The sequence below is a fragment of the Myotis lucifugus genome, unplaced genomic scaffold, assembly GCF_000147115.1.
Source record: "Myotis lucifugus unplaced genomic scaffold, Myoluc2.0 scaffold_704, whole genome shotgun sequence".
In the NCBI taxonomy this organism is placed as follows: domain Eukaryota; kingdom Metazoa; phylum Chordata; class Mammalia; order Chiroptera; family Vespertilionidae; genus Myotis; species Myotis lucifugus.
The window spans coordinates 1-10,904 of record NW_005871752.1 but is presented as its reverse complement, the minus strand read 5'-3'; the positions used below and the strand labels follow the sequence as shown (position 1 = coordinate 10,904).

Here is a 10,904-nt window from a genome sequence, read left to right as displayed (position 1 = left end):
TAGGATTATGGTTAGAGTTAGAATTATGTTTTGTTTTCCTATGTTGTAGGTTGGGGGTGCCATTCTATTCTTTTGATTGATGCAGGGTACGTCATTGGGGATTTGATCGAGTGGGAACCCTGAGCTGGTATTTGTTAGCCACCTGCCCGAGGTGGTTCCATTTCTCTGAACCTGTGAGTCTGTATGTTATTCTAATATTTTCCTCAAAATTTTTTAGGTTTTAATGACCGGAAATCGGTGTCTGGTAGGTGGTGTGTATATGTTCACTCTACACCGGCAGCAGCCTGTGGCCCCCGTGGACCCTGGGCTCACAGGGGACCGCCCTCCCCTGCACCGGGGTGTGTCCTTCTGCAGTTCTCTCCGTGGAGTCTGGTTCTCCAGGCTCCTTGCCTGTCTCCCGTTAGTAAGGGATTAAAACAGGCAGAACCCACAGCGACTGCCTGCCCCTTCACTCTTTCCACGCTTGTGCAAAACTGTTTTCTGTTGTCAGAATCTCCGTGCCTTTGAGCTGCTTTTCACTTTAAATACAGGAAACCCTCGATTTTGCAGACCTTGGTTTAACAGACTGGATTTAATGGACTTTGGAATTTAAAGACCTAACTTCCGGTCCTTATGTCATAGATGAAAATTAACACCCTGGTAATTTTAAAATGCTTTTAACCAAGATTTGCGTATAATTAAATTAACAGGGTTTTGTTTTGTTTTGTTACTAATTCACTGTTGTTTTTAACAAATTTTAGCTAATAGGCCATATGTTGGTAAAAGTACTGTAGTAATTTCGCTGACATTGAGTATTATATATCTACAACTACTCAAATCCCCGAGTCACTGCTCTCAAACATGTTCTGGGAATGGGTAGCTGGTGATCGTGCCGCAGCCCGTGCCGTTCCCACGTGCGCCAAGCGCGTCCTAGCCGCACGCATCTGCTCAGGCCCGGTGACTGGGGGATGCCCACATTCCGCAGACCCATCCGGTAGAAACGTAAAACCACAGTGTGACAGAAAGCTCTCCCGTGACATTTAACTTCCTAAATATGCCTAATTTTAATCACACAAACGTCTACATGAAAACAGGTAAACTAACTCGTCAATTTTTTAGCGTACGCATGCGGAAAACCTGCCTGAGGATGTAACGGCCTTTTGGCTTTAGCGGACGCCCCCTTGCCCGAGGCCGCCGTGCGGAGGTTGCTGGGTTCCCCCTTCGCCGGCCCCTCCCGGAGGCCGACAGAACCAGCTCCAGAGCTTCAGGCCGATACCCGTGACACGGCCCGGCAGGACCATGGCCTGAGGCCAGCGAGGCCCACCCCGTGTTTGCTCCTGGTGGCGGCATGGCCTTAAGGCTGTCCCAGGCCTGGCAGAGGGGCAGGTGGCAGGAACTGGGCGTTTTCCGCCCACTCTGTGGGAGGGCTCCCCCTAACTCACCATGTTATCCCCGTGCGTCCCAGGTCATAAACCACATACGTCCAAACCCTGTAAGTGGGGTAATTCGCCCTAAAAAGTTCAAGCATAAGACAATTCCAGGCAGTTTTCTGACGGGAAATGACAGCCGTAGTCGAAGGAATAGATGGGAAAGAGGGTTTGACTCTCCAGGTTCTACACGAAGCTAAGCCTCGTCTGTAAAACCGTTAGCGGAAGTCACTCCCACCCGAGAAGGGACGTGCTGGGCTGTGGACTGTGAGCTGTGCTGGGCCGTGGGCTATGGACCGTGAGCCGTGGTTCGTGGGCCGTGAGCTGTGGGCCATGGCACACAGGCAGCTTCTCGGAGATGTGCCTTTCCAAGGTGTCCCTGGCCACCAAGAGCCGAGCGCCGGGAGCGGCTGCTGCCCACTCGGTGAGCCACGTTCTCCTCCCCTCCTGCCCCCCCTTCTGGTGACTAATGAGCCACAGCTGGGCCTGAAGGTGGGTGACAGCAGCCTGCGGCCGGGCTGTCCATGTTGAAAGCATGGAGGGATGTTCTGTATGAGAGAGAAACGCTGACGCCGCCCTCTCCCTGGGCTGCGGGGGCTGCGCGGCGGGAGAGCTGCGGTCACTTTGGACTCAGGGTCCGTAACAGAAATGGGGGCGAGACAAGAGGGAGCCCAGGGAGCCTCAGCCGGACATGGGGCTGAAACGCAGGAGCCCCCACCCAGGCCCGATGTCACGTGTGTGACCTTCAGGCCGTGTGAGGGAGACCTGGTCCGGGTGGGGGTTCCCTCTGGACACGGCACATTCTAGGTGGAACCACAGTGTGAGGACGAGCAGCGCGGACGGCCCAGTCCCTCCAGGTGGGGTGGCTGAGGCTCCCCACTGGGCAGCTTGGAGGCAGCTGGGCACATACTGGCCACAAGGTGGCGCTGCACCTCCGTTCTCAATGGGGTCCGTCAATGGGGTAAGAAAACACTCCCTCGGGGTGGGCCGCGGGGTCCTTTGGGGAACCCTGGCGTGGGCTGCGTCTCCGAGTCCTGCTACCGGCCCGAAGGCCACGCAGCCCAGCCCCTGCCGAGTCCCATCCTCGGCTGAACGGGCATCGAACAAGCACAGACCCAGCCCCGACGGCGGGACCCCAGCCCCCCCACGACATCCAGCGGCAGCGACACAGAGTGAACAGGTTTACTGCCTACGTTGGAGGTGACAGGCGATACGTGAGAGTACACTTAGGATACATGTAGTTACGTCAACATAAAACAGCTGGTTACGATGAGCACATGCAGCTCCTGCAGAGGAAAAACACGGACAACACGCCAGACCGGCCTGGCTACGAGCCAGTGGGGGCAGCGGGTGTCCTGGGCGGGCGGGGCCGGTGCAGGGGACACAGCACACGGCCCAGGCACACCACGCCCACTGTTCACACACGCGTGTTGAGACCGAAGGACTTAGACACTGACCTTAACACGCCCCCTTATCTGTGACACCCAGGGTGTTGGTGGTCAGCCCTGGACGCGTGGAGTCCTCACTCACCACGGCTGGGCTTAAGGGACAGAGACGGGCACCCTGTGGCCTCAAGTGCTTTTCACGCAGCACGAGGCCACCCGCCAACGCACACACCAGTAGCACATGAAAAACACATGAAAAATAATGAATCCAAAAGATGCCACATGTGGCCCAGACCCTGCTGACGTCCGCCTGCACTCTGCCCACGGTCCGGGGAGAGGCTGCCGGGACCAGCGGGAGGGCCAGGCCCGGGTCCGCTGGCTCACGGCGTCGTGGGAACTGGGACCATCCTGCTTTGGGCTCTCTCTGGATACCTTGCCGTTTAGTGGCTCCATCTTCTCGATTCACAGAAAAGTGCAAAAACCTTTTCGAAGTGACCTCGCCTGGGCAACAGGACGAACATGACCCCCAGAAGCGCCCGGCAGTCGTCACAGGGGCCTCCGCTCGGGAAGCTCACTGCCTGGCACTGCGGCCGTCGCCTCGTCCACTGGACGGAAGTGCACGGTCTGGGAGCTGGTTCTGAGACCCGGAGAGAGGACGACGGAGGACTGCAGACCTTCTTCCTGCATCTCATCACGCCCCCCGATCGTCCTCACTATCCAGGCAAGACCCTCCCAGCAAAGCTACAGCTCCCGAGAGGGGGCTGGCACTTATTAGCAACGTTTTAAACTGGGGCCCGTTGGCGTTTACCCCCAAACATGCCTTAGACGTTTACTGCTCCACCTTAGAGGTGACCTTCAGACGGCCTCCCGTCGAGGCGGCTGCTCTCACCGTCAGGACCGAGTCTCCTCCTCTCTGGTGGTGTGTGAAGCAGCAAAGAGCACGTGCCCCCCCCCCCCCCGTGCCCCCTCCCCTGCCAGCCCCCAGGGGGCTCCGCTCTGTGGTGACGGGACCGCAGCCTCTCCCCGTCCCGTCCTCGGGGCCGAGGGCACCGCCTGAGCCCGAGACCCGCAAGGGCAACACGTTCACGCGGGAGGCTGGCACGTGGCTGCGGGCGGCGTGGGCGCAGACAGCCGGGCCCGTCCCTCTGGGCACGGCCGAGTCTGAGACGCTGCAGGAGGCTGTGAGCAGGGACAGGAACGTTCTAAAAACTCATCAGGCGACTGATGACAGAAGGTTCAAAACCTATTTTCAATTTGCAAGTTGAACTCCAGAACCCCCTCCTGTGGCTGCGGCAGCATCAGTCCCGGGGGCGAGTCTGTGCTGTGATCGCACGGGAGCCGGTTCCGGGTCAGAGCACAAAGGCCGTCCAGCTGTGCCGCTGGGCGAGCTCTGGGGCCGCGGGGAGGGTGGGACCGCGCCTGACCGTCACCCCCAGCCCTCAGCACAGCGGTGCGTGTCACCGCCCCTGGCGCCCTGGCAGAGGGTCCTGGCGCCCTGAGCCTGCTCCTCGGGCACCGAGGCCGTGGCAGCCCCACGGGGGGCCGGCGTGTAGTGTGTGAGTGGATCAGGGTCTGGAACGGAGGACAGGACACGCTTGTCCACAAGGCGCGTTGTCACCTCAGTGAGTGGGACTCCGTGGATCTGAGGCCCAGACTGGCCATGTCCGCGGCCTGTGGGCGCCTCACTGGGGCACGTAGCCGCCGGGCCGCACCGTCTGCGGGAGGTAGCTCTTCGGCAGCCCCTCGTCAAGGTCGAGCGCGGCCTCCACCCCACCCATCTCCAACCTCTCTGGCCCCTGGGCCCCTGGACCCAAGGCGTCTGCCGCAGGGACCTCCTGGAACGCCTGCAGCTGCCCAGACCCCGGCTGCACGGGTCCAACAGGGTCCTCGCCGGCCGGGGCGCCCGGCTGCGGCCGTCCTGCTGGGCCGTGGGGGCCCGCCTCGGGCTGGCTGCAGCTCTGCTGGAAGTACTGCTGTCGGGGCAGCGGGTCCGTGCCGTCCCCCGGCGGCAGCTCGTCGGGCCGCTCCTCGCAGTCGAGCAGGGGCTGCGTGGACTCAGAGCGCGAGAAGACCTGCACGGAGGGCACCTGGTGGCGGTAGCCACTGTGCACCACGGTGGAGTACTGCACGGCGCTCTGCGCGGACGCCGCCTCGGCCTCGTCGCCGCTGGACAGGCTCTGCCGCGAGGACATGCACGAGGAGCCGCCGATGCCGCTGCTGTGGCCGCCCGTGCTCAGCTTCTCCTTCCGGAACAGGTCCAGGGCCTTGAGCTCCTCCGGGAGCGGCTTCTTGTCGCTCGCCTCGATCTCCACCACGCTCAGGTCCGTGAGCGCGCCGTCCGAGAACATCTGGTCTTTTGAGTTGAAGTTATGCTGAGGGGGGGAGAGGATGGATTGTCACTACGACCCGTCACTCAGGAACTGCAGGCACACGCGAGGGCGGAGCCAGCCTGCGTCTCTGAGCGCCCGTGGCTGGCGGAGGTGACACCACTCCGCCACCGGCCACGAGCGCCCGGATCCAGCTACGGGGACATTCTCTGTGGGCCCCGGCTGCGCCTCGTCAGAGCCCAGCCCACGCTGCTGGCATAGCAGCACTCGCTCTCCACGCCCGGACGGGGCGGCCCAGGGCCAATGGGACCAAGAAACTAGAAACATCCAGAAAAAACAAACTCAAATGACTCAGGTTCCACAGAACATACACACACTACACATGTCAGCCTGTTAACTCCGAGTCCGAGGAGGGAAGGCAGCACACACAGATCCCTCCCTCCAGGGAGGTTCCCGGGATCCAGGAGGAAACCGCCCGTCAGCGCGGGAACGCGCCGGCTGCGCAGGCCGATGGGGACACGAGGCTGAATGCCCACCCGCGGGGCGGAACCGACACCTGTAAGCTTCGCGCTGCAGTACCAGGCGGCTTGTGGCCGACACCCACGTGTCAGCATGAATGTGCTCCAGGGGTAACGGCATCACGTGAAATGCTGGTTACGATTCTCATTCGTGTGCTATTCTGGCTCCACTTACTTTTGGATCCACCTGGTTAGCTCTAGGTTGACCCCACAACCGTGCCCTCATCTGCCCTCTGTCTTACCCGGGGCGGCGTGTGCGGCGACCACTGAGCGATGTGGCTCTTGGACGGGTCGGGGACGTTGGGCCAGATGTGCTTCTTAATCCTGGAGGGAAGGAGACACGGCTGGTGAGGGGCCACGGGCAGCACACGAGGGGGTCCCTGAGCCCAGACACACTCCCCCCAACAGCACCCGCTGAACCCAAAGCCACTGAGCAAGGCCTGCAGCCGCCGAGCAGCACCATGTGACAGGAGGACCGCCGCCCTGTCGTGACGCAAGGCCGCCAACAAGCTAAGCCGGTCAGCGACGTTCCACCAGGAAAACCTCAGGCCAATCCTGCACCGAGACCATGGCCGAGCGTCGCCAGGTCACAACGTGCGGCAGCTCAGCCCCTTCCGATGGCAGCAGAGAAAACCGCTCAACTTCCCACTGTCAGACAACAGACGCAGTTTCAGCTGGGCACCAGGAAAGGAACAAAGAGGAACAGAACTGAAAATACCTAAGTAAGGAGATCCCATCATCACAGGCCTCCTCAGGTGCGTTTCCCTCTACAGGCCCTGCCCGGTCAGGGCCCAGCTCTGCAGGGAGCGGTCGCGTGAGGGAAGGGACCTCCAGGCTGCCTCCCCGCACAACCAGGAAGTGTGGGCAGAGGGCTCCCACCTCGGCCCACAGACCAGCCACGAGCCGACTGAGACACACTCCTCTCGCCCCATCTGCGCAAAAAGCAAGTTCTCCCCAAGAGAGAACCTCACCCCGAGGGCGACCCCTGTAAATCCCATCAGACGTTTAAAAAGGAGCCAACCCACTCCCACAGGAACCCTCCCATAAGGGGGTAACACGCCCACTAACCCACAGCCACCGGGCGAGCAAGCACGTCCCTGAGCCTGGAGAACGGGTGACAGTTTCTGATAAAGTTAGACGTGCACCTGCCACACCACCCGGCGACCCTCCTCGCTAACGTAACACGTGACGCCAAGACGCGTCGCTCACAGCGGCCACCCTCAAAGAAACCCCGGAGCTTCCGCCACAGCGTGCGGGCTGACGCGGACGGACCGTGCCCAGGACACTGCTCCGCAGCGAGAAGGCGTGAGTCACAGCAGTGCTGGCCCTCAGGACGCCACTGGGGGAGAGCCGTCCGACACGCAGCCAGGGGAGAGCTGTCAGACACGCAGCCAGGGGAGAGCCGTCAGACACGCAGCCAGGGGAGAGCCGTCAGACACGCATCCAGGGGAGAGCCGTCAGACACGCAGCCAGGGGAGAGCCGTCAGACACGCAGCCCGGGGAGAGCCGTCAGACACGCAGCCGGGGGAGAGCCGTCAGACACGCAGCCAGGGGAGAGCCGTCAGACACGCAGCCGGGGGAGAGCCGTCAGACACGCTGCCAGGAGCAGGTGCGCACGGGGTACTCACAGGTCCCGCTTGTTGAAGCAGAGCAGCACGCCCAGCAGCGTGAGCAGCAGGAACGCCAGGCACACAGGCACCACGATGGCCTCGATCTCGCCCTGGGCTGGAAGGGGACGGGAGAGGAGACAGGGCTCAGCGATGCCGAGGAGACACGCTTCCCGCCACCCGGGCTGCGCACGCAGACCCGCTCCACAGCCCGACAGACCACCCTGCACAGCTGGGGGCGTCGGCATCCTTACAGCACAGGCCCTGAACGGAGGTGATGCCTGATCAGACAGCCCTACTGTGCGTGACCAGATGCAGGTAAACGCGCCCCTATGTGCACGGGGAACCAGGTATGTGGGGGACGCACTGACCTCCACATGACTTAAGGTTTACAATTCAAGTTATATTAAATGGGAGAGAATTTCCAGAAGTTAAAGGCAAATCAAAGAAGGAAGCAAAAAATGCTGCAGCCAAATTAACTCTTGAAAAACTTAAGAACGGGTCACTGGAAGAAGAAATGGCCGATGATCTTTGAGTAGGTTTCTACATAGAAGAACTTAATAAATACTGTCAGAAGAACAACATAGATGTTAATTATCGTGAAGTGTCTAAGACAGAACCTAGAGACAGGACTTGGCTGGAGATCTTAGATAGAACCTAGAGACAGAATCTAGGGAGAGAACATGGTAAAAGATCCTGGACAGAACCTGGCTATAGAACCTGGCTGGAGAACCTAGACAGAACATGGCAGGAGAACCTGGATAGAACCTGGCTGGAAAACCTGGCTACAGAACTTGGCTGGAGAACCTAGCAAGAGAACATGGCAAGAGAACCTAACCAGAACTTCGCTGGAGATCCTGACCAGAACTTGGCTGGAAATCCTGGCTAGAGATCCTGGCTAGGCTGCTGATCAACTGAATGCTGCCTCCCTGTCATTCCTTCATTGCCGACTCCGTCCACACCTTTGGGGATCCCTGGACCTGCTGGGGATGGACCCCAACATCTGGCGCCCGAACAGCCTGGAAGTGCCCCAATATCTCTGTGAGGTGCCTGGACTATTGGGAGAGATGAACACCATCCCATTGTTCCAGCCTTTCCACACTTCACGGCTGTTTCCCCATCCCTGTGGCCCATCCCAGCCACGCCGCTCACAGCAGGCGGCCCGTGACAGCGCTCACATGCTGGCGGGAGGTGGCGGGAGGCGGACAGGGAACCGGGCGGGAGGCAGCGAGGGGACCGGGTGGGAGGCGGCGAGGGGGAGGCGGACAAGGAGGCACAGGGCTACCTGGGCAACAAAGGGGTGAGAGCCGTGGTCGGCAAACTGTGGCTCTCGAGCCACATGCGGCTCTTTGGTCCCTTGAGTGTGGCTCTTCCACAAAATACCATGTGCGGGTGCACGTACAGTGCGATTGACACTTAGTGGCCCATGCGCAGAAGTCGGTTTTCGGCCTGGGCGAGTTCATTTTGAAGAAGTGGCGTTAGAAGAAGTGGGGGTGTCGGTCGGTTGGGCTGCGGGATGCACAGGGGGGGGGGGGAGGCACCAAATATCAACAGTACTTAGACTATACATACAGGTAGGTTAATAACAATGTACCTACCTATATAGTTTAAGTTTTAAAAATTTGGCTCTCAAAAGAAATTTCAGTCGTCGTACTGCTGATATTTGGCTCTGCTGACTAATGAGTTTGCCGACCACTGGGTTAGAAGAACCAAGGGAAGAGGCATTTTTGAGGACAGAGAGGCCACGGGAGTCAGACTGAGAACTAGGAAGATCGGGAAAGACAGAGGCACAAAGACCAGACCACAAAGGCTCCTGAGCGACAGCCAGGCTTCAGCCTGGGTGGGAAGGGGAGTCTGTGAAGCTGGGTTGCAGGGGTGAGTGGGGCCCGCAGGGGCAGACCAGGCCCCCAGCACTGGCCATAAAAGCAGGGACAGCAGACAGACCGCCCACGATCCGCCAGCGAAGAAACGAGCCACTGAGGAAGGCAGCCAGCTTTGGGGCGTTTTTAGGGTCCAGGTGAAACCAGTCAGAAACAGTTAATAGAACAAAAAAGGTCAGGAAAACCATTTTCTATCGTTTAAAGAAACAACTAAAACAGATCATAGCATAAATGTCTAATTTCTGAACCTCATTCCTATGAACCCAAAGATGGACTTTTAACAAGATTCCAGCACAGACAGCCCTTCAGGCGGATGAGCCAGAAAGGGGAGGCTGTCGCTCCTCACCGAACTTGGGGGTGGTGAAGGTGAACTCGGGGCCGTCCTTGCCGCCCTCGTCCGTGTAGGCCGCCATGCGCACCATGTAGAGCGTGTCGCTCGTCAGCGAGGACAGCGTGTACTCCGTGTGGGAGGAGTCCACGTTCACGGCTGGAAGAAACCGACAGGTCAGTCAGCTGCTCGGGCCTCTGCTCCCCTCCCCGCCTACATCCGACAGGGAAGTATCAACAGGAACGGGGTTATTTTACCCAAAACAACGTTCCTAGCTGAGGCGACAGGCCCGGAGGCAGCCCTGGGCAGCCTGCGTCTGCGGAGGGCCCGCCCCCGGGGAGGGGCGGCAGGAGGAGGAGAGACCTAATCGGCTCAGAGCCAGGAGGAAGGGGTGGGTCCCGGGGAACTGGCGTCTGTTACCGGTCTCGTTTCCCAGGCTGGTTTTATAGAAGATGGTGTAGTTCCTGATGAAGCCGTTCTGCACGTCGACAGGGAGCTGCTCCCACTCCAGGACGGCTTCGTTCTTCCCCACCTTCTTCGTCCGCACGATAGGGCCCTTGGAAGGCGCTGCAGAGAGGACGGTCATTTGCTAACTGGACGCCATTAGGCTTTAGTGACACTTCACCACAGCTCCCTGGACAGCTGAGCCAGCCTGACGGGAAGGCCTGCAGCGGCTCTGCTCACACCTTCCTGGGCGGGCACGGGGGTTTACAGGCTTGCTTCAGGGATGGACGGGGGGGTGGGGGGGAGACGGACGGGGGGACGGGCAGGGAGCTTACAGGCTTGCTTCAGGGACAGACTGGGGGGGCGGACGGGGGACTTACGGGCTTGCTTGAGGTACGCCCTCACGGCCTCCGGGCTCCCCGGCCCGTCGCTGTACACCGGGGTGACCGTGATTAGGTAGCAGGTGCTCTCTGCCAGGCTCCCTGGAGGAGAGAAGGAACCAGGCGCTGTTTCTCTCACAAGGAGAGTGTCTGACTCCACTGCTCATGTCACATCATAGCTTCACGGGCTTCTCTAAACCTGCAGCTTCTGAAGGAAGCCCTGCCTCTGTGCACTGGGTTCCAGCTCAGAGGGTAACTGTGCACGAGAGTCCAAGGCCACCCTCGGTGCCAAGGAGCGGGTACAGGCCACCCCTGGTGCCAAGGAGCGGGTACAGGCCACCCTCATGCCAATGAGCGGGTACAGGCCACCCCTGGTGCCAAGGAGCGGGTACAGGCCACCCTCGGTGCCAATGAGCGGGTACAGGCCACCCCTGGTGCCAAGGAGCGGGTACAGGCCACCCTCGGTGCCAATGAGCGGGTACAGGCCACCCCTGGTGCCAAGGAGTGGGTACAGGCCACCCCTGGTGCCAATGAGCGGGTACAGGCCACCCCTGGTGCCAATGAGTGGGTACAGGCCACCCCTGGTGCACAAGGAGCGGGTACAGGCCACCCCTGGTGCCAAGGAGCGG

At 60.2% G+C, this 10,904-nt stretch overlaps 1 protein-coding gene across 1 annotated transcript; it reads right to left on the bottom strand.

Annotated features, from left to right (window-relative positions):
* Nucleotides 1–2,574: 2,574 nt before the first annotated feature.
* On the bottom strand, nucleotides 2,575–10,856 carry IL6ST (interleukin 6 signal transducer; the record flags this gene model as incomplete). Its single annotated transcript, XM_014447732.2, has 7 exons — nucleotides 2,575–5,163; nucleotides 5,879–5,960; nucleotides 7,265–7,361; nucleotides 9,470–9,610; nucleotides 9,872–10,018; nucleotides 10,276–10,434; nucleotides 10,609–10,856. Coding segments are annotated over 7 exons (1,564 nt in total), but the record flags the coding sequence as incomplete, so codon positions are not given.
* Between the last annotated feature and the right edge of the window lie 48 nt (nucleotides 10,857–10,904).